Source organism: Macrotis lagotis, chromosome 1 (genome assembly GCF_037893015.1).
Source record: "Macrotis lagotis isolate mMagLag1 chromosome 1, bilby.v1.9.chrom.fasta, whole genome shotgun sequence".
Classification (NCBI taxonomy): domain Eukaryota; kingdom Metazoa; phylum Chordata; class Mammalia; order Peramelemorphia; family Peramelidae; genus Macrotis; species Macrotis lagotis.
Genome location: NC_133658.1, coordinates 442,937,053 through 442,961,542, shown reverse-complemented (window position 1 = coordinate 442,961,542; position 24,490 = coordinate 442,937,053). Strand labels below are relative to the sequence as shown.

At 36.5% G+C, this 24,490-nt stretch overlaps 1 protein-coding gene across 1 annotated transcript in view; it reads left to right on the top strand.

Moving 5' to 3' along the window:
• FRMD6 (FERM domain containing 6) overlaps positions 1 to 24,490 on the top strand; it is a 234,199-nt gene that overhangs the window by 151,173 nt on the left and 58,536 nt on the right. Inside the window, exons 6-9 of the mRNA XM_074213353.1 lie at positions 10,657 to 10,843; positions 11,363 to 11,518; positions 18,333 to 18,398; positions 24,140 to 24,208. Of these exons, the coding sequence (XP_074069454.1) occupies positions 10,657 to 10,843; positions 11,363 to 11,518; positions 18,333 to 18,398; positions 24,140 to 24,208 (478 nt within the window). The remainder of the gene's footprint in view (positions 1 to 10,656; positions 10,844 to 11,362; positions 11,519 to 18,332; positions 18,399 to 24,139; positions 24,209 to 24,490) is intronic.

Sequence of the window (24,490 nt, the reverse complement as noted above, 5' to 3'; positions counted from 1 at the left end):
CATGAAATTGTTTCCTTTTTTTCTCTTCCCTGTGCCTCCTCCCCTGCCCTAGAGATGGCTATCAAATATTTATGCACATCTGTGTGTGTTTGTAAAATCATTCTGTACATTCTTCTATTAGATCTTTCTCTAGATATAGATAGCATCTTCCTTCATAGGCCTCTGTAGTAAATTTGGGTATTTGTAATAGTCAAAAATACTTAGTCATTCAAAGTTTTTCTTAAAGTAATTTTGTGGGAGTGGAGCCAAGATGGCAGTATGAATACAAGGCATTCCCAGAAATTTGTTCCCCAAAAGACTCAAAAAGCCATCAAATTATGACTAGCCAAAATTTAGAGGGGCAGAACTCACAGAAAGACGGAGTGATACAATTTCCCAATATAAGAACTTAGAAGTTCCACAGGAACAGTCTGTTTCACCAGGACGGGGGTTTGGAAAGAGCCGCAGCACAGCCGGGCCAGATGCCTGGGTCCATGGCAGAGGGGGCAGTTTCCAGACTTCTTAGCCAGGGATCATGAGGACAGGTGAAAGGGGTAGTGAGAGAACTCTGCCACACCAGAGCGGAGCACCAGCCTCAGAGCAGCCAGGTGGTGAGAACTGCAGTGGGAATCGTCAGAGCCACCCACACCTTCCAGAGCTCTTAGCCCACAGATGGTAAGGAGGTCAGGGGAGACTGCAGAGGTCCCTCTGCTCTCCCCTAGGGAGGACTCTGCTGTTTGCCCATACACAGATCCGGATTTGGGCTCCTGTTGAGTCCTTTTTTGGATTCCCTTATCCTTCCCCAGGTAAGCATTGGTGGGGCAGGAAACAAGGAAGGCAAGTTCTCCCTTTTTATGTCATGGTCTCCATTTATTCACCAGAATAAAAGTGCTTAAATATCCTGTCCAGTCTCTAATCCACTCCCACTCCCATGGCACTTAGTAAAACAATGTTCTGGTGCTCAAGGACACCAGATGATGAAGGTTCATAGCAGTCCCACACACTCCTACAGACAACAGTCCCTAACCTGTCCGCCTTCTTGTCTTCTTTTGAAACAAAATTATTACATAATAAATGCCACAGAAGTTGTAAACAAAAATTCAAAAGTAGTATAAACTAATGTCGATTAAACAGTAGTAAAAACCAATATTCCCAAATTCCTTGAAATACATTTTATCCCCAACTTACAAATATTACAGTTTTTTTTGCCAACAAAAAAACCTTTCAAAGCAATCAAATTCAAAACTCAATCTAAAAGGAGTAAAATTTAACTTTACCTAACTATTTCAGAGTTTAGACACTAACATAAGCACAGAAAACAACTCTATCACATTTAATGAAGTTGAGACTGATACCCTAGCCAGTACCAGATTTCAGAATATAGAAACATTTTCCCATTTCTCCAGGCCAATGGAGAGATATAAAATGTCCTATAGAGGTTTAAATATGCATATACACACATAACCAATTAGGATCAGTCAACAGAAATATAAGCCCTGGGCACAGGCATCATTCAAAAGACAAAATCTAAATTTCCCAATCCCAGAAAAAAAAAATCATCTTCCCCCTTTTCCTCTTAACTAACCATGAAGCTTCCCAATCAATAGCCTATTGTCCAACCTCACCTCCTCCCCAACCAGAAAGAAGGCATGGGGGTCCCTTTATTTCTAGAGTAAGTTTTTGGAGGGGTCTTGTCCTTGTAGGGAAGCCTGCAATCCATCTGAGACAGGAATTTGAGCTTCGAAGTTCCCAAAAGGAAGCTTTCCCTCCCCCCTCCCTCTACAGAAGGTGAGAATGGCAGAAAATAAGATAGAGCATTTGTAATTACTTGAGTTGTTGACAGTACAATTTGGAGTTGTTGCATTTCGTGAACAGTAGTCAACACCATAACAAACTGTCCAATAGCATGTGACACCTTCGCTCTCAACACAGGAAGTGCAGCTAGTGTTCAATTTGCAGTCCTCTGGTGTGGGAGCAATGGTTGAGGTGCACCCAGCTGGAGGATGGAAAATGAAACTCATGGCTTCTGAAGTGAAACTTGTCATCGGCATCAGGGTCTGTGTCACCGATGAAAGATCTCTGCAACCAGTAGTAGGTCCAGGGGTCCTGGGTTGCGCCCAGTGCACATAGCATAGGCAGGCAGCAGTGGCCTAAAAGAACAGCAAGCAGGTTCTCCACATCTCATTCATGGCACTGATACAGACTGCTGCTGAGGAAGAAACTCTGTCCCCTGCGGCAGTGCCTCAGAGACTCCACTTCCTGTTGATTCCTCAATGTTCCTTAAAATCAGCCCCTTTGGTAGCAATCAAAACCTGTTAGCTCTTCCAAAGTCCTCTGCTTTGGGATGTTGCCTGGATGTTGCTTGTATCTGTGGTCCTTATTCTGGACTTTACTCAGATAGCTCTGCCTTCATATCCCTGTATGGGTACCATATATTAAGTCCCTTTTTGGACTTCCTTATCCCTTTCCCAGGTGAAGGTTGGAGGGGTGGGAGACAAGGAAGACAAGTTCTCCCTTTGTACACCAATGTCTCCATTTATTGAACCAAATATAAGTGCTTAAATATCCTTCCCAATCTCTAATCCATTCCCATAACACTTAGTAAAATAAGTCTCTGGTGCTCAAGGACACCAGGTGATGAAGACTCATAGCACTCATACCATACAACAGTCCCTAACAGGCTCCCATACTACCATAACCAAGTAGGGACCATCCTCACAGCTCCAGGACAGAGGGGAGGGCCTGTGGTCATCCACATCCCAAAGCACAGGCAAGAGAGCCTCTCATAAGTCCTTGGAGGAATTAAGGTCCCTGTGAGGTATCCCCCCAAAAAACCCCAAACCCTTGGAAGTGCAGTAAATCAGTCATAGGCTGAGGAAATGAGCAAACAACAGAAAAAGGAAGAATTGGCCCATAGAAAATTACTTTGGTCCCATGGAGGATCAAAACACATACTCAGATGATGACAAAAATTGAAGCTTCTATATCCAAAACCTCCAAGAGAAATAAATGAGCTCAAAAAAGACTTTGAAAAGCAATTAAGGTTGGTAGAGGAAAAATTGGGAGGAGAAATGAGAGTGATGCAGATAAATCATGAAAACCAAGTCAGCAACTTGGTGAAAGAAAAAAAAACTGAAGAAAATAAAATGTTAAAAACCAGTTTAGGCCAAATGGAAAAAGCAAGACAAAAGGCAAATGAGGAGAAAAATGCCTTAAAAAGCAGAATTGGCCATCTGGAAAAGGAGATGAAAACTCTCTGAACAAAAATAACTCCTTTAAATGCAAAGTAGAACTAAAGGAAGCTGATGACTGCGAGAAAATATGAAATATCTCATTGGAAAAACAACTGACCTTGAAAACAGATCCAGGAGAGATAATTTAAAAATTATTGGGGTACATGAAAGTCACGACCAGGATAAGATCCTAGACTTTATTTTTCCAAGAAATACTATAGCAAAATTGCCCTGAGATCCTAGAAGCAGAGATAGAAATTGAGGTAATTCACCGATCCCTTCCTGAAAGAGATCCCTAAAGAAAAACTTCCCAGAATATTATAGCCAAACTCCTAAGACAAAGAGAAAATACTAAAATCTGTCAGAAACAAACAATTTGACTACCATGGCTCTATAGTCAGGATTACACAGGATCTGGCAGAAACTACATTAAGGACTCGCAGGGATTGGAATATGATATTCCAGAAGGCAAATGATCTTGGTTTACAACTGAGAATCAACTACCCAGTAAAACTGAACATCCTCTTTTAGGGGAAAAGATGGAATTTCAATGAAACAGGGTACTTTCAAACTTTCCTATTAAAATAACCAGAGCTGAACAGTAAGTTTTATCACCAAGTACAGGATTCAGGGGAACCAGAGAGAGGGTGGACGAGTAGGACTAATTATGAGGAACTTAATGAGGTTTAACTATGTAATTTCTGCATGGGAAGAAGATACTGATAGCTCTTATGAACTTTCTCATAAGAGCAGTTAGGAGTGCATATAGACAAGGCACAGGAAGGAGCTGAATATAATGGTATGATATAGTAAAAAGATGGAGTCAATGGGTGATAAAGGAAAGTACTAGGAGGAAGGGAAAGGAGAGGAAGAAAGAGCTAAGATATAAGAGTGAAGAAAAAGCTTTTTTCAGTGGAGTGGAACGGGAAGGTGAGGGGGAATGAGTAAGCCTTCATTCTCATCGGAAATGGCTCAGAGAAGAAATAACACACACTTAATAGGCTATAGTAATCTATCTTACCTTAGAAAAATGAAAGGAAAAGGATGGGATAAGGGGAAATGGGGGAAGGGAAGGGGGAAGTAGGTGAAAGAAGAGAAGTAACATTGTGGGAGAGAGTACTCAGATACAACACATTTCTGAACAAGGCCAGAATGAAAGGAGCGAGAGAATAGAATAAATGAGAATGGGGAGGAAGCTAGTGATAGCAACTGTGGGAAAAATATTAAAGCAGCTTCTCTAGTGGATTTATATTAAAGAAAGCAACTCATTCCAGAGACAAAGTCATTGGAATCTGAACACAGACTGAGCTACATTTTTTTCCTCTTACTATTCTTAAGGTTTCTCATCTTTCTGGAGGGGAAGAAGGTTTATGATTACTTTCACAAGAAGATTATTGTAATGATGTAAAATAAATAAACCAAAAAAAAAACCAGTTTGGGGGTCTACTCATTTTGCTCTTTGTACGTGTTTATGTTTTTCTAAAATCATTGAGCTCATCATTTCTTTTAGCACAATAGTATTCCATCATAATCATATACCTTGTTTAGCCATTTTCCAATTTTTAGGTGTATCTGTAGTTTCCAGGTCACAAAGAGGCTATAAATATTTTAGAAAACATATAGGTTCTTTTCATTTTTTCTAATTATCTTTGGAAACAGACCTAGTGGTGATATTGCTTGTTCAGAGTGTATGGCCTTGATTTCAGATTGCCCTTCAAAGTAGACTCAACAGTTTCACCAATCATGAATTAGTATCTCAATTTTTCTACATCTTCTCAAACATTTATCACTTTCAATTTCAATCATTTTAACCAATCTGAGAGGTATAAAATACTATTTCGGAGTTGTTTTAGTTAGCATTTCTCTAATAAATGATTTAGGACATTTTTCTTATGATTATAAATGGTTTTGATTTCTTCATGGGACAGACTCATATTCTTATAGATTTGACAGTTTTTAACATATTTGAGGTGTGAGACCTTTATCTGGGAAATTAAAATTTTCCTCCAATTTTCTGCTTTTCCTTCTGATCTTGGCTGATTTGTTTTATTTGTACAAAAACTTTATTTAATAGAATCTATATTATCTATTTATATCTTATACTTTTTATCTCTAATTTATTCATAAATTATTTGCCTATCCATAAGTCTGATAATATGTTCCATGTTCTTTATAATGTCTCTATATTTAGGTTATGCATTCATTTTGACCTTATCTTGGCAATGGTGTAAGATAATGGTTTATACCAATTTTTCTGTAAATTGTATATCTACTCTTTTCTACTATCTTGCTTTCTTTTTCTTAGCTAGTACCATATATAGTTGTAATAATTACTGGCTAATACCACAGTTTAAGATCAGGTATTGCTAACCCTTCTTATTTTATGTTTTTTCTATGCTATTTTTTTAATTTAATTTTTTTATTTTTAGGTTTGTTTGTTTGTTTGTTTGTTTTTTTGCAAGGCAATTGGGTTAAGTGGCTTGCCCAAGGCCACACAGCTAGGTAATTATTAAGTGTCTGAGGCTGGATTTGTACTCTTTGACTTCAGGGCCGGTGCTCTATCCACTGCGCCACCTAGCTGCCCCCCGACCTTTTGTTTTTTCAAATAAATTTTTTCTTTTTTTCTAACTCAGTAAAAAATTTTTTAATAAAATGGGGGTGGTATTGATTGTTCAAATTATTTGGATTAAATTGTCATTTTTATTATATTGGCTCTACATATAAAATATTTTATATTAGCCTCACATGTAAAATGAGAGGTTTGTGTTTTTGGCTTCTGAAGTTTCTTTAAACGTTAAGACTAGGAATATAACAAATTGCAGGATCAGTTAATGCTTTCATATGCTGAATTTTCTATTGTTGGTTTTATATTTTAAAAACATTTGCCAGGGTTTTGCAGAATGAGAATTTGCCATTGAAACACAGAGGAATGTGGGCAAAAATTCACTGCCCTGTGGGAATTTTAGGAGCTATTTGGTCATAAAGGAGAACAGATAAGTAAAGAACAATACTTGTGGTTATAGTATTAAATTTAGAAGTAATAAAACTTGGGTTTTATTTCTGAAAAAGCTTTGAATATTAAATAATTCATTGAAAATGATGATTTAGAAGTAAAACTTAATAAATTTTTATTATTATAATATTTTATTTTTTCACTAACATATAGACATAGTTTTTAAGATTCATTTTTGTAAAATTTTCTTTCTCCTTCACTTTGTCCCCCCCTCCCTAAGATAGTAATCAATCTGATTATAGGTTATACATGCATAGTCATGTTAAGCATATTTCTATGTTAGTCATGTTATGAAAGAAGAATCAGTAGAAGGGAGAAACCATGAGAAAGAAAGAAAACATCAAACATTTTTTTAAAAAGTGAAAATAGTATGCTTTCATATGTATTCAAACTCCATAGTTTTTCTAGATGTGGATGGCATTTTCTATCATGAATCTTTGGTTATTGTCTTTAATAACTATTGCTGAGAAGAGCTTAATTCCATCATAGTAGATCATCATTTAGTATTGCTATTAATCTTCTAGTTCTACTCACTTCAATAGCATCTCTTTATGCAAGGTTTTCCAGGTTTTTCTCAAATCTGTCTGCTCATTATTTTTTATAAAACAGTAGTGTTCCATTGAATTCACATACCATGACTTGTTCAGCCATGCCCCAATTGATTCCAATTTCCAATTCTTTACCACCAAAAAGAAAGAGTTGCTATAAATATTTCCCTTTTTTTGAATATTTTTGGAGATGCAGTATCTCTAGTACTGTTGATGTATGCCTTTGTTCTAGTTGAGGATGCCATGACAAGAACCTGAAATGGATTTGAGTGAAGGGGTGTTGTGCCAAGTCATCAGCCTTACTTTATCCTTCAAAGTCATCTGGATCCAATGGCTATATATATATGAATCAGGATAACTAGAAATGGCCATGGAATGCAAGACAATCAGGGTTAAGTGATTTGCCCAAGGTCACACAAGCTAGTTAATATCAAGTGTCTGAGACCATATTCAAACTCCCATTCTCTTGACTCCAAGGCCAGTGCTATCCACTGTAACATCTAGCTTCCCAGTGATATTGCTAGATCAAAGAGTATGCACAGTTTTATAGCCTTTTTTGACATAATTCCAAATGGCTATCCAAAATGGTTGATTGAATTCACAGCTCCACCAATAGTGCCGTAGTGATCCAGTTTTCCCACATCTCCAACATTGATCATTTTCTTTTTTGTCATATTAGCCAGTCTGATAGGTATGAGGTAATTCCTTAGATTTCTTTAATCAGTAATGACTTAGAGCATTTTTCTATGACTGTAAAGTTTTAATTTCTTCCTCTGAAAACTGCCTGTTCATATCCTTTGACCATATCTCCATTGGGGAATAACTTGTATTCTTATAACTTTTACTTTGTTCTCTACTGATTTTAGAAATCAGATTTTCCTTCTAATCATGGTTGCTTTGGTTTTGTGTGGCCAAAATCTTTTCATTTTAATATATTCAAAATTATCTATTTTGCATTTTATAATGTTTTCTATTCCTTGTTTAAACATAAATTCTTCTCCCCTCCATAGAGCTGAAAGATAAATTATCCCTTGCGTTCCTAATTTTTTTAAGTCATGTATTGAAATGGCTACATGACTTATTGTGGTATAAGGTATAAGATGTTGGTCTATGCTGTTTCTACCATGTTATTTTTCAGTTTTTCCAGCAGTTTTTATCAAATAGTGAATTCTTATTCCAGAAAGCTTTGGGCTTATCAACAGTTGTTTACTATAGTTATTTAATACTGTGTTTTGTGTACCTAATGTATTTCACTGATCTACTTTTCTAATTCTTAGCCACTACACAATAGTTTTGATGATTGCCATTTTATAATATAGTTTTAGATCTGGTACAGTTAGAACACCTTCCTTTGCATTTTTTTTCTATTAATTCTTTAATATTCTTGATTTTTGGTTCTTCCAGATTAATTTTGCTATATTTTTTCTTAGCTCTCTAAAATAATTTTTTGGTAGCTTGATTGGTATGGCATTAAATAAGGTAATTTAGTTAGAATTGTTTGAATTATACTGGGTCAGCTTACCCATGAACAGTTAATCTTCCTCTAATTGTAAAGATCTGACTTTGTTTGGAATGTGTTCTGTAATTGTGTTCATGTAGTTCCTGGGTTTGTCTTGGCAGATAGACTACAGTTATTTTAATTGGTAGAATAAATGTTTAAGGAAAATAATCCCATAAATGTAGTAAGTCATATGTTTCACTTGTATTCCTCCAGGAAACTTGTAAAATGGGGAAAGTAAATTTAGCCAAATGACCACAGATAGAATTTTTCTGTTTTGCTGTGCTATTTGTAGCTACTGTAAGGTATTATTCTAAGTAGAGCCTGGAAAACTTGAGTTCAAGTTCTACCATGGATATATACTGGCTTTGTGATCTTGGGAAATTTATTCTCTGTGACTGTCGGTTTCAGAAAAAGTGCCACCTTTCATTGTAGAGAGAGATTCCTCTCCTGGGTGCTCCCCATTCCTCATTCCCTAATCCAGTAAAATCATAGGTGCATTCTCTATCATTCCCATCCCGCTAGATTAAAATAAATAAAAAAGAATGAAGTCTTCTTTGTTCTTTAATGATAAGAATTCTTATGAATTATCAAATGATAATATAAATCATTAATAAAAAATAACTGGTAAATGTGGAGTGTTCTGAAAAGAAGGAAAGTATGATTTTTGGTCACTGATTAACTGCTGGGTCTGGGTGTTATTATTCATATTTCCCTATATTTCTAACCCAGTTCTCAAAGTATACACAGATCAAAATAATGTATAGTCAGTTTTTTTTAACTCTCTTTAAGTTTTCTACATCCCGGTGGTTGGGAGAAAAAGAGGAAGGGGAAAACTGTGTGTAAACTTTATTTTGAGCATTGCATAGTTAATCAAAATCATTCACTAAGATTTTTTAATATTAAATATTGTCAAATAAAAATTCATATCCTCTCCCACTCAACTGTTCCACTGAAAAATAAAGAAAAACAAAGCCCTTGTAACATGTCACATCAAGCAAAATAAATACTATGTTGACCATGTTCAAAAAAAAATGTCTCAGTCATCATCCATTTAGAAAAGAGGTGGATAATATAGAAGCATCCTCAGTTGTATCTTCATTTATTATTTATCTTAAGTTGACTAGAGTTCTTAAGTCTTTAAAAGTTGTTTGTGTTGTATAAACTCTTCACTTCTGTCTTCATCAGGTCATAAAAGTCTTCCCAGTTATGGCATTCTTATAGTACATTTGGTATTCAGTGTCATTTATTTATCACAATTTGTTCATCCATTCCCCAATTGAACTGCAGGTGCCTTGGATTACAGTTTTTTGCCACCTTTAAAAGGAATGGAATAAATATTTTTGTAGGTCTTTTTCTTCTTTGTTTATAAACTTTATAAATCTTTTTGTTTATAAACCTAGTAGTGATTCTACTGAATCAATGAGTGGGCACAGTTTAATAACTTTTACCCACCAACTTTCCATCCATTAATATCTTGTCACCTAAAAAAACCACATAAGCAAATCAACAAAATAATAAATAAAGAATAAAAATGAGGCAGGAGGATCCAAATTTCTATGTGTTTGCAATACCAAACTTTGTTAAAATAAAAATCCTTTTAAATGTGATTTGATTTTTCTCAACAAGTAATTTGAATTAATAGGAATTATCTTTTTCTAATTTACTCTGTGACATTACTTCTCCTTAAACCTATTCTTCAGCCATACTAATACCTTTAATCCTTCTGTCATAGTACTCTTTCAAGACATTAGCCCTACTCTCCTCACCCTTCTCCCTTCCCAATCATGATCCTTTAGTGAACTTGTTCAACTCTACACTATCCTATACTCTTGAATCACTTGCTCCCTTTTCCTACTATTTATTCTATTAATCCTGCTTTATTCTTACAAGCTCCTTCTTCTACTCCTACCCACATAATGTGAAAAAAAAGCTAAGCAAAGGCATGTAGCCAATTTACTAGGATCTATATAGTTTTATATATCTAATCTTAACTGAACTTTCACTACAGAAAGACAGTCCTTTTATTCTTTCTTCACTGATTCTGTAGTTTCATGAAGAAAGTAGTTTCTTTTCTCCTCCTACTCCCTTCTTTCAACTTTAATAAGAAAATTTAGGTTATTTGCTCTCCTTACACCATTCCTCCAAAAGAAATGTTTTTTTAAAAGGAAAATTTTTTTCCTCAAATATTTTATGTTTTAAACTCTTGCTTCTCTTTTTATTGAATTTTCATTAATCAAATGATTGTTACAACATTTTTCTATTTAATGAAGAAAATAGACATTCAGAAAAACAGTAAACCTGTTAGAAAATGGACAGAACTCTTGGTTCTTTTTACAGGCCAGATCATCAAGTTTCAAATTCTGTTTTTGCTTTTTTTCCAAGTGACAGAATAGCAAGATATTATTATTACTGGCACCTGAGAAAACAAGTTCTTCATTCCCAGTGTATGCTTCAAGAGGAGGCCTACTTCTTGCTGGCTGCTTTTGCATTGCAATCTGACCTTGGAAACTTCAAAAGGAATAAGCACTTTGGGAAATATTTTGAGCCAGAGGCTTACTTCCCATCTTGGGTAGGTACTGTTTTCAAACTTTAAAGAATATATTTCTACTAGTTCACATTGCTGCTGCTATTTCTTATCCTTTTTATTTAAGAGGACGAAAATGCAGATTTGTAAAACAATGTCATCAAAAATACCAAAATACAAATATGATACTTAAAAGCACTTTAAGAATTATAAAAATAGGAGTAGGTACTGTTCTATCAATGTCTGAGTTGTCATAATCTACCTTAGAGGATGCAAAGAATATAAAATCAAGAATGGTAGGTTTAATATTGTGGGCTTTCTGTAGACATTTTCTTAGCTGTAACTTTCTGACTTTCTGCTTTTGCTAATTGAAACAGTTTATCTTTTGAAAGGGTAGACACTACTATTAAAAAGGTGTGATCATTTTTAATTTTCCCTTTGTTGAGAAAAAATGAGGAAACTCAAATAAGACATTTTAATTTAAAAAAGGGAAATAGGACAAAACAAAGAAATATGTTTTTCCATTTCTCCAAATAGATATTAAACTCTGTTTTATTCCTACAGGTTATTGCAAAGAGAGGGAAGGATTACATCCTAAAACACATTCCAGACATGCACAAAGATCAGTTTGCCCTGACTGCCTCAGAGGCACATCTTAAATATATTAAGGAGGCCATCCGTCTAGATGACATTGCTGTTCATTACTACAGATTGTATAAGGTAATGGAGGTAAAATCAGTTTTGCAGCTTCAATCAAGATTTTGAAAAGGGCATTCATTTCTAAATGAGATGTATCTACATACCACGATCATTTAATTGTATTTATAACACATTCTCAACATTTATATAATACTGAAAATAGAGATGGAAATGAGATAATGAATATTCTTGAATGGTTTGTCAAACAACAGTCATATTGTAAAAATACACATAATCTCCCCATCACTACGCACACATGCACACGCGCGCGCGCGCACATACACACATACACACACACACACACACACACACACACACACACACACACACAAATAACCTCAAGAAAAATAAAGTGAGAAAAAAAGTTGCTTCAGTTCATATTCAGATGCCTTCATCATTCTTCTATGGTTCTGTGGGGGTTTTTTTGCAAGGCAATTGGGTTAAGTGACTTGCCCAAGGTCACACAGCTAGGTAATTATTAAGTATCTGAGACTGGATTTGAACTTAGGTCCTCCTGATTCCAGGGCCAGTGCTCTATTCACTGTGCTAACTACCCCAAAAATCATTCTTTATAAGTCCATCAGTGATATTGCTTCAATATTTTTACCACAGTTGCTTTTGCTAGCTGTATTTCCCTCCATCCTATTTCTCCCACCTCCATTTACTCTATTGTCTTTCCTTTCACCCTGACCCTCAAGTGTGTTGTATCTGTCTACCCTCTCATAATATCTTCCTTCTGTTCTATCACCTACACCCCCCTTTCCCTCCTCCATCCCCTTCTTTCTCCCATCCCTTTCTTCTTCTGTTTTCTTCTAGGGTAAGATAGCTTTCTATATCCTATTGAGGTGTATGTTATTTCCTCTCTGAGTAAAGGCTCACTCACTCCCCCTCACCTTTCCCTTCTTCCACTTCATTGCAAAAGCTTTTTCTTGTCTCTTTTATTAAAGTGAAATAATTTACCCCCATTCTACCTCTCCTTTCTCTTTCTCCCAATACATTCCTTTCTCACCCATTTACTCCATCTTTTTAATATATTATACCTCCAAATTCAACTTCCTCCTGTGCCTATATGTTCCTCCCAACTACCCTAATAAATGAGAAAGTTCATATGAGTTATCAGTTATCATCTTCCCATGCAGGAATACAAGTGATTCAATATAATTATGTCCCTCATTATTTTCCCTTCTCATCCACCCCTCTCTGTTTCACCTGAGTCCTGTATTTGAAGTTCAAACTTTCTGTTCAGCTCTGGTCACTTCACCTGGAAAATTTTAAAGTCCGCTATATTGTTGAATGTTCATCTTTTTCCTTGACAGATAGAGTATGTTCATTTTTTCTGAGTAATTCAAGGTCTTTTGCCTTCCAAGTCGTACAAGCCCTTAATGTAGAAGCTGCAAAATTTTGTGTTATCTTGACTGTAGCTCCACAATATTTGAATTATTTCTTTCTGGCTGTTTGCAATATTTTCTCCTTGACTTGGGAGTTCTGAAATTTGGCTATAATATTCCTGACAGTTTTAATTTTTCTTTCAGGAGGCAATTGGCAAATTCTTTCAATTCCTATTTTATCCTTTGACAGGGCAGCCAAGTGATAAAGTTGATAGAGCACTGGCCTTGATGTCAGGAAGATAGGCATTTGAATCCAACTTCAGACACTTGACTTTTACTAGCTGTGTGATTTTGGACAAGTCACTTAACTGTGATTGCCTCACATCCAGGGCTATCTCCAGTTGTCTTGATTCATATCTGGCCACTGGACCTGGAGGAGAAATTGAGGCACAGCACCTCATCATTCAAATCTAATTCACCTGTTTTTCATGACATCACCTCCCTGATATGTTCTTCTTTGAAAATGATGGACAAAATATTATTTTACCCTCTGCTTCTAGGATATCAGGGTAGTGCTCTTATATTATTTCTTGAGAAATGAAGTCTAGGCTTTTTTCCTTTTTTTTAATTAAAGATTTTATTTATTTTGAGTTTTACAATTTTTTCCCCAATCTTACTTCCCTCCCCCCACCCCACCCCCAACAAAAAGAAATTTGTCGGTCTTTACATTGTTTCCATGTTGTACATTGATCTAAATTGAGTTGTGATGAGAAATCATGTGCTTAAGGAAGAAACATAAAATATAAGATCAGATATTAAGATATCAGGGTTTTTTCCCTAAATTAAAGGGAATAGTCCTTGAACTTTGTTCAAATTCCACAGTTCTTTATCTGGATACAGATGGTATTCTCCATTGCAGACAGCCCAAAATTGCCCCTGATTGTTGCACTGATGATTCCCAGCAAGTCCATCAAGGTTGATCGTTGCCCCCATGTTGCTGTTTGGGTGTACAATGTTCTTCTGGTTCTGCTCATCTCACTCAGCATCAGTTCATGCAAAGCCCTCCAGGCTTCCCTGAATTCCCGTCCCTCCTGGTTTCTAATAGAACAATAGTGTTCCATGACATACATATACCACAGTTTTAGGCTTTTTTCCCAGTGTTTTTTTTTTTGGTGGGTTTTGGTTTTGTTTTTTTTTTTTTTGATTTCTCACAAAGTCATTAGCTTCCCTTAGCTCCATGTGAAGAAATTAGTTTCTTCAAAGAACTCTTGTAATCTTGTTTTCCATGTGGCCAATTCTACTTTTTTTAAGTCATTTTCTTCAATGACCTTTTGGACTCCATTTGACTGAAACTGGTTTTTAAGATGTTATTTTCTTCAGTATTTTTTGTAATTTCTTCACCAAGCTACTGATTTGGTTTTCATGATTTTTCCACATTGTTCTCATTTCCCTTCCCAATTTTTCCTCTACCTCCCTTGATTTTCAAATTCTTTTTTGAGCTTTTCTACAACCTGAGACCAATTCATACTTTTCTTGAAGGCTTTGGATACAGAAACTTTGACTTTGTTAACTTCTGAGTGTGTATTTTGATCCTTCAAAGGACCAAAGTAATTACCTGTGGTTGGATTCCTTTTATTCTTCAGTTGTTTACTTATTTATCCAGTCTATTCCTTGAAATTAACTCTTTGTTTAGGTGAGTCTCTGCTTCCAGGATGGAGGAAGCTCAATCAGTCTTTATGCTCAGAAACCTTGAGAAGCAGGTGCCTTGCAAAGTCATAAGGACCCAAGGGGAGACATGAATGGATAGCTTTTTCAAATTTTCCAGGGTTGAAGCCTGTCCTGTACACCACTTGAAAGAGATGTACTTTTATAACCAAATGGGAAATATGGGTTCTCTAATATCTAAATCTTCGCATTGTTCTCTTGGATCATAGGGAAGTGAAGTCACAAGTTTTTGCAAAGCTATAGGATTAAGTGACTTGCCCAAAGTTTCACAGCTAAGTGAGTATTAAGGATCTGAGACCAGATTTGAATTCAGGTTCTCCTAATTCCAGTGCTATATCCATGGTGCCACCTAGCTGCCCCTGAGCAGGCTGGTTCTTAAATTTTCTTAGTGTTTATTTCACATTCCTTAGTCTCTTCTGTGGGCCACCATCTGATCCTAAGGCTTCTGTCAATGTGACCTCATCTGACCCATCAGCAAAATGTCTGCAATGTCGTAGCATACACCAATACACCCAGGAAGGGAGGCCTGTTTCAGGTCTCTGGCACCATCATCTAAAAGGATTTAGAAAAGGATCATAAAAGAATACTGGACTCCTTCCCAGGTAAAAAAACACAAACTATTGCTGACTAATTCTAGTCACAAGAATAGAGAAAAAAGCATTGATGAGCAGGCCTGGGCCATGTATCTTTTTCACAGTCAACACAACATTTTTATGTAAGAAGATGATATTACAAAGTGCTCCAATTTACTTTTCCATCACTGAGAAAAAAAAATACCTTTCACCTCTTCGAAGTGAAACACTATTGTCTGGTGTTATAGACATGGAATGATTTGGGCAGCTCTGAGGTTTCCTTACCTTTGGTCCTACATGAGGTAACATTCAAAAGTTAGTCAAAGATCCTACACTGATATTAACTCCCAAGAGCCCAAGATACTTTCCCTCTATTGTCTTTATAGCTTCACTTTAATTATCCAAATAAAGTGAGGCTTTAGAGGAACCCTTAGAAATCTAAGGGTGAGACTGAAGGCCCTTTTGGCCTGGTTCTAAGATTTCCTGAACTAACTATTCCACATGCTGGTCTTCAGATGTATTTTTAAACACCCCCTATAATAGTAGCCATATCCACAGTTCTCTCCAGGGGAAAATTTCATTGTCTTCTATCCATCTGCTAGGATGCTGGTCTTTATACTCTTTCCCACGTTTCTGGAGTATCTCTTTATTCCAAAAGTAGTATTTGACCAAACCAGAACTTTCCTGATTTTTTGATGAAATTTTATCAGTTCATCAACCTACATCTATATAGCAAGGCAGAAAACCAGATCCAATTTCTCCCTCAGGTAACTTGAGCATATGATATGGTGGACCTAGGGAAAGGAGCTATAGAGATCCAGTCAATCAAACCCAATTCCTTAAGGAACTTCACCCGCCTTTTTGCAGATCCCCATTGAGGAACCACTTACAACAGGAATTTATCTTCATGGAGCTAGTTACAAATAATACCCTAATCAAAAAGTGATAAAAGACAGTCCCCCAAATGGAGACTGATTTAGGTAACTCACTAATAGTAAGTCTCTAGGGATCTCCCCAAACTTACAGAACTCAAGAGGAAAAAATATCTTAAACCATATATCCATTAGACCACATTCTCAGGAATCGTTGTTCCAGTGATTTATTTGAACTTTTCTTGTGTCCTCTACCAAGGGACCAGAATTCCTTTCTCATCCTCACTTCCATTTTCATTTTTCTCTAACCCTTAAGTTGATGTCTGTATGGTGGCTTTCTGATTGGGACTTGTTGGTCCCCAGTCCCATTAGGAAAAGTCCCTGGGTCTGAAAAAGTATTTCATGAAATGTAGAGCCTCTCAACTTTCATTGCATGATCCCTAAAAGGTGAGATCTCTGTACGTAATTGCTGAATATGCTGAGCCAGATCACTTTTAGTCTTATTAACCTGACAGTCCTACTTCTGTAGATTGATGACCAACAACCAAGGAATGCTACACATGACACTTTCTTTATCCTTTCTCAACTATTTCTAGATTCAGTAACTAATTCTCCCATGTAAAAAGGATTCTGCTACCTGTTCTCTTGAGAGGACTCCCCATTAACAGCCATAAGAACACTTGTCCTTTTCTGTCCCCTTGCCTTATCTGGCCGTTCTTTATCCACTTCATTCCTTAATGTTTGCTTTAAGGTCGTTTGATCTTGTCCTAGTTACGAACTGTGCCAAAATTTCAGAGGTGAGTCTGGACACCCTAGTTCAAGTCCATGGTTGAGGGGGAGATAGTTAAAATATATAATTAGCAAAAATGTATAATTAGAATATGTTGATACTTAACATCTTTGACCTTTATCTCCACATAGAAACAGCAAGGCAAGTTTGGGTGATTTTCATGATCTTCAGAGGGCAACAGGTATGACCTTTTATTCTCCTAGGTGACCAGAAAGCTAAGATAGCCAGAGGTCACCAGGAATCTTTATAAAAGAAGACACAGTATGTTCCTTGTCTCATCTCATCTCACCTCATCCCCAGTCAAGTTCTTGCCATGAACACTTGTACATATTAAACCTATCACAAAAGTGGCATGGCATGTAGGTGCTTGTAGCTATTAGGTAAAGATTGAAGCTAGAGATAGAATATTAGGAAATCTTCTGCAGAAGTCAAGATGGACTAGGTCATTTGTACAGGTAGAAGTATTTTCCTTGGCTAGGAAAAGGTCTTCATGTAAGATATAGGTAAAGGAGGAAATGGTGGCATAAGGTATCTGAATGATGCAAGATGAAATGGAGGTAAGAAAAAGGAGCTGTCATTTAATGACCTCATTTTTTTTCCAGTAAAATATGAAGCAAGGCTGTCAACTAAGAGGAAAAGAAGGCTTGAGGATGGATGAAAAGATTTCAAAGAGCCACTGTGGCAAATAGGATAGTTAGCTAAGAAAAGGATTTTCTTGCCATACTTGGGCTCAGTTGAGGTTATATAACATAAATTTGTGGTTCTCTAAACTTGCATTCACTTACCCCTAGAATCTGTATATACTTATGGAAGAGTGTGGCACAAACTTAGGGATAAGGATGCTTTGTACCAACTGTTCCTAATATGCTCCTTTAGTAAATGTTTCTTTCTAATTAAATCTGGCTCACTAATTGGAGAGATACCTGCCAAGTTTAGTCCTGAAGTCCTGTGGAGAAAGAACATTTGAACTCTGAAGACCCAATGTGTCAATACAAGTTTGAGTTGAAGCTGGTAGCCCCAAAACAAGTGCTACACATGCTTCCCATACATGACTAAAGTGTTGGTTTTTGCTTGACTATATATTTTTTTTGTTATTACAAGAAGTGTTTTGTCACAAAACAAAACATGAGTTTTTATTTGAGGTTGATAGTGAGAGGGAGAAAAAGGGAGGTACAGAATTGAAATATTCTAAAAATACATAGAAGAGAATAGAACCAAGATCAGTAAACACACACACACACCCACACACACACACACACGTGTGCGCGCGCGCGCGAAATAAAAAAGACAAATGAAGAGGGAACTCAGTTTGATTACTATTGTTAAATTTAAAAACTGCCTCTAATAGAAGGTTTTTATACAATGCTTTTTATTTTTTATGTATTGAAATGATCATATTCAATCATATTGTTTGTTCAGTCATGATGAAAGAAAATGAAAAGCAATGAAACTATTTCATCCCATTGATTTCTGGTATTACTCTCAAGTTGCTAATACAGTGAGCATTAAAATTTGTATTTTTCTTCAAAAGATATTTTGTTCCTATAGGATAAAAGGGAAATTGAAGCTTCATTAACTCTTGGGTTGACCACACGAGGAATACAGATTTTTCAGGTAGGTAATGGAAAATCATTATCATGTGTGATAGACTGTTTTTTTCCTTAAACAATGTATGCACATTATATTTGCCATGTGATTTTTCAAACCTGTTTCCTTCAGTTTATTCTATATTTTTCCCCACTTATACAAGTTAGTAGTTTGATCTAGTTCTTACCCATGATCTTTATTCTTCTCCCTCCCCTAGAGCAGCTAGTGGATAGAACTCTGACCTTGGAGTCTGGAGGGTGGAAATTCGAATCCTATAGATTCGTATTAGTTGTGTGATCTTGGACAAGTCACTTAACTGATTGCCTAGCATCTAGGGCTATCTCCATTTGTCCTAATTCATATCTGGCCACTGGACCTAGATGGCTCTGAAGGAGAAACTGAGGCTGCTGACTGAGCAGATAATCTCACCCAAATCCAGTTCACGTGCTTATCATGGCATCACCTCCCTGAGGTTGTGGCTTCTTCAAAATAAAGGACAACCATTATTCTTCTTCCTCCTCCACCTCCCCAAAGAACTATATTTCAACTATAGAAAATGTTTCAGTTAATGTCCACAAAATAATGATTTGAGGGGTCATATTTTTAACTGCCTTAATTAAGGTATTTGTTATTGAGAACACTAGAAAAACCATGCAGAGAGAATGAAAGCTTGACATGCTTTTCCAAGTGATCCTTATGATTAAAATAGGTTTTAAAATAGGACTGAGACTCCTAGGAGTAGAACCAAGATGGTAGTATGAAACTAGGAAGCTTCAGGAGTTTTTCCTAAATGAAGCCTCTAAACAGATTCTAAAGTGACAGAACCCACCAAAAAAAAGAGTGAAACAAGTCTTCAATTCAAGATATTGTGGAAGAACTTCAATAAAAGCCTTTATCACATTGGTTATAGCCCAGCATAGGCAGGAGAACTAGAAAGCCAGTGACAGGCTCTTAACCACAATACAAGTCCAGGTTTAGCAAGCCAGCAGTTTAACAGGCAAGCAATGAGGGTCCCAACCCCACCTGCAAAGACAATATTTGAGCCCCAGGAATACTGGGGCAACAGGTGGGACTGGGTTGGTCTACCCCAATGCAGGGAACAAATAACTAGCACCTGAAACAACCCCAGCACCATTACAAAAAACTTGGAACTGTCCCCTTTTCCCCAGGAAAAGAGTTCGACTATCAAAGTGAGCAAAAAACAACAAAAAAAAAGCACCAACCATAAAAAAAAAACCCTACTATTTTGAGAGAGACAATAAAAATGCCAAATTTTCAAGAGGAAAGCACTAACAAAATGCCTGCATATGAAGCCTCAGAGGAGTTTTCAAATTGATCTTAAATCGAAAAAGACCTTCTGAAGGAGCTCAAAAAGCATTTTTAAAAACAAAGAAGAGAAGAAGAAAATTGGGGGGGAGCAATGAAAGGCATGCCAGAGAATTGTGAAATGTTGACTGAAGAAATGAAATCAATAACTTTAAAAATTAAACTGGCCAAATAGGAAAAGAAATCTGTTCCTTTAAATGTAAAAATGGCCAACTGGATAAGGAATGTGATTCAGCAAAAAGTAAAATTAACCAATTGGAAAAGGAAACACAAAAGCGAACTGAAGAAAATAAAACCCTAAAAATTAGAATTAGACAAGTGGAAAGTTATTAGTCTATCAAACACTAAGATTCCATGAAACAAAATAAAAAAGTTGAAAAAATTGATGAAACTATAGAAAAAAAATGACCCACCTGGAAAGTAGATCCAAGAGATAATTTGTGAATTACTGGCCTACCTGAAATTCACAATCAGAAAAAGAGACTGGACTGTGTCATTTAGGAAATTATCATGGAAAACTGGCATAATATCCTGGAACAAGAAGATAAAATAGATATTGAAAGAATCCATCAATCACCCCCAGAAAGAGATCCCAGAGTAAAAACCCCAAGGAATATTATACTCAAATTTCAAACTTCTCAGCTAAAGGTGAAATTACTGCAAGCTGCCAAAAACAATTTAAATTTCAGGTTGCCACAATCAGGATTACACAGGATTTATTAGCTTCAACCATTAAAGGATCAGAGGACTAAGGAGCTTGGATCATAATCAAGAATCAGCTACCCTGTAAAATTTAACATATTCTTTCTAGGGAAAAGATGAAGTTTTAACAAAATAGAGTACCTTCAAGGCCAGAACTTTAAAAAAATTTGATCTTCAAATTCAGAAACTCAAGAGATGAATACAAAGGTAAACAGAAAAAAGTCAATAAGACTACATAGAAAAATTGTATTTCTCTTAGGACAGATGAAAACAACACAATTAGGGGGTGTGGGTATTTTTATTGGGACAACAGGGAGGATGCTTTGACGGTGTCAGTGTAAATTGACTATGATGTAATGATGCTTATGGCTTTTGAGAATTATACTTCTATCAGGGCAGTTAAAAGATGTATATTTTGAGGGGTGGCTAGGTGGCGTAGTGGATAAAGCACCGGCCCTGGAGTCAGGAGTACCTGGGTTCAAATCTTGTCTCAAACACTTAATAATTACCCAGCTGTGTGGCCTTGGGCAAGCCACTTAACCCCATTTACCTTGCAAAAACCTTAAAAAAAAGAGATGTATATTTTGAAAGAGAATGTGGGTTCAAGACATAAAACTATTAAACTTGAAAAAAGGATTATACTAGGAAAAGGTAGAGGGGGCATTCGAGAATAATCAGCCTCACATGAATGAAGAGGCACAAAATACCTCATAAAAGGAATAGTACTGTAAAGTAGAGGGAAAGTAGGGAGAGTGTACTCTCCAAGAGATTCAGATCAAAGAGGGAATGATACACATTCCCAGTGGGATTTAGAAATTTATCCTACCCTCCAGGGAAGTAGGAAAGAACAGGGGAAAGAACATTGTGAGGCAGTCAAAAGCAAAACATTGGGAGGAAGGATAAGGGGAAAAGGAAAAAAAATACAAATATGGAGAAGATTGAATGAAAGGAAAGAAAAAGGTTTTGCACAAATAAAACCATTGCAACCCAGATCAGAAGGAATGCAGATAGTGGGAAACAATTTTCACAGCCAATGTTTCTGTAAGAAATAATGAGTGAATGGACTTTGGAAAAGCCTGGAAAGATTTGCATAAACTGATTCCAAATGAAATGAGTAGAACCAGGTAAACATTGTACATGTTAACAACAGCATTGTGAGATGCTCAATTATGACTGATGGAGCTCCTCTCAGCAGTTCAGTGATCACAGACAATTCTGCCATGGAAAATGTCACCTACATCCTATGAAAAAAAGACTTAAAGAGTCTGGATACAGAACAAAGCATATTATGTTCATTTTTGAAAACTGACAGGTTAAAAGGTGAACCCTCAGTAAAGAGGAAGATGGCACTATAAATGGAAGTAAAAGCAAAGCTATTCATTGAAAGAAGTTACAGCAGGCTAGGTCCAAGCAGACTCCAACAATGGGTATGGGGAGAGCAAGTCTTTTATAGGACATTTGGATAGAGGAGGCAGGTGGTTTGGTTTCTATAGGGCCGGAGAACCGTGGGGTTTCCATAGAGGATGTGTTTTGTCTGGGGATTCACCAAGTTAAGATTATGTGTTGTTTGGTGTTTCTATCAAGCTTAGGGTTTGTGTCCTTAGTAAAGGATAATCAATGGGGCTTTACTAGGCTATAATGAAACTGATGTTGTTTCTTTCTCTCTCATGATGTCTCCCCCCCCCCCCCTTAGTTCTCATTCTTTTTTCACAACATACCTAATATGGAAATATGTTAAACATTATTATACATGTACAACTTACATCAAGTTGTTCACTGCCATGAGACATGATAATTATCATCCCTTACTTAATGCATGATCAGAACTCTAGGTGTCTACCAGCTCATCATTTTCTCTACCACAACTTAGACTATTAGTTACATTAAATTGTCTAAAACAATCAATATTAATATTGCTTAATATTGCTGATATAATGTAGTTTTCATATTTTTCTTTGATTAAATGTATTTTAGTGTTTTATTTGAGGTCATGATTATTCCTTTATACCCCATAAATTCTACTCCTTTTCATTCTTTTATGTTTGTTACATATCTCTCATTTTTATAACATTTCCTGAAAGCAACAGTCCCTCCTAATTTCTCTGCTTTACTTGTTTTTTGGTTTGTTTTTTTGCAAGGCAAATGGGGTTAAGTGGCTTGCCTAAGGTCACAGTTAGGTACTTATTAAGTGTCTGAGACCAGATTTGAATGCAGGTACTCCTGACTCCAGGACTGGTGCTTTATCCACTGCACCAACCTAGCCACTCCACTATGCTTTACTTCTGCCTGCTACCTTACCTTACAATTCCTTAACCCACTCTCCACAGGAATCCCTTCCTTATGTACCCTTCTATATTTCCCCCTTCCCATTAATCTACATACCCTTCTATATTCCACCTTATCCTATTCCTTCCATTTCTAATTCAGTATACTCCCTATTCCCTTAACCTTTTATTTCTTTATGAATTTAGAAGGTTATCTTTTCCAATACCTTTTTACTTTTTGGTATCACATCCTTCTCAGCTCTACCCCAGTCTTTCTTTCAAACTGCCTATTTTCTCCTTTGCCTACTCATTTTTTAAATTTAAAATTTAATTTTTTTTATTTTTAGGAGTTTTTGTTATATTCACCTCTAGTCCTATATAAAGTATATAAGGAAGGGTGTGGGGGGGATGGTTTCTCAGACTTAAGATCCTTCTTACTGTTATTTTTTGAACTTTGCCCTGGGCTGAACCTCTGAGCTCCTTTCTCCTTCCAAAACCATAGTTGAACCCCTCATCACACTGTGCTGAAAATGATCTTTCTCCCTGAAAACCCTCCAGTGGTTGTAAACCTCAGATCTCCCTTCTAGTCTGAAAACAAGACCAAAAACTCAGTTTTCCTGTAAGTGTCCACAGCCAGTAGCATCCCCACAATATAACTTCTGCACTCAACAGGCATATGCTGGTTCCTTCTCACCCAGGACTGTATCTTGTAGGACAGCATCTTGGTAGGATAGCTGGACTTGGCAGAGGTTTCCTTAATCTCCTCCATTAAGACTCCCGACTGCCTGCACTCTCTGGGAGATTAGGATTCTTGTGGTTGAGACTGAAGCTGCCTCCCAATCCAGCTGCCCCTAGCAGTTTTAGCAGAGGTATCCTTGATGTGTTTACACTCACTGATTGGAACTTCCATCTTCCTTTGGATCTTCTCCTATTTTTCTAGGACCATTTAAGGGCAACTAAGTGGCACAGAGCACGGACCTTGGAGTTAGGAGGATGGGAATTCGAATCTGGCCTCAGATACTTGCCATTAATAGCTGTGTGACCTAGTCACTTAACCCTGATTGCCTTGCATACAGGGCCATCTCCAGTCCTGATTCTTATCTGGACACTGATTCCAAATAGCTCTGGAGGAGAAAGTGAGGTTAGTGACTTATCACAGCACCACCTCACTCAAATTTAATTCATGTGCTTGTCATGGCATCACCTCCTTGATGTTGTGATCTTTTTCAAAAATGAAGGACAGATATTAGGAGGACCTCTGTTCAGCAACTCTTGTTAATTTTTGTCACTCTTTGTTAACTCTGAGGCACTTTTTTTGTCTTGCTTTTAGAAGAAATCTGGAGAGCTTGGAATTTTCTGATCTGTTCCACCTCCTTCCCAAAATCCTCTCTCTGTTTTAAGAGTTTTAAAACTATTTATGAATACTTGTTATCAGTTTTTTCCCAAGTGTTTACAGCTACATAATTCTTTTCACAGAATATCAGTGAGGAAAAACAGTTACTTTATGATTTCCCCTGGACAAATGTTGGAAAACTAGTATTTGTGGTAAGTTCAAAATCATCAGGTTGATAGATCTGTGTTTTTAGCAATACCATTCCAGGACACAAAAGTTAAATTTTCTTTACCTATCCAATGTCTTTTATTTGTTTTGCAAAAGCACATCAGGTGGAACAACATTTATAAGCAGCTGTTACTTCTAAAAGTATAATTTTCATGTATGCTAAACAAGTAGTAGGACAATAAAAACAGTTATGTGTTCTGAATGCTAACTTTACTGATAGTTCAGGTTATTGCTGCCATCTAATTTTGCTTCAAAAGTTGATAAAA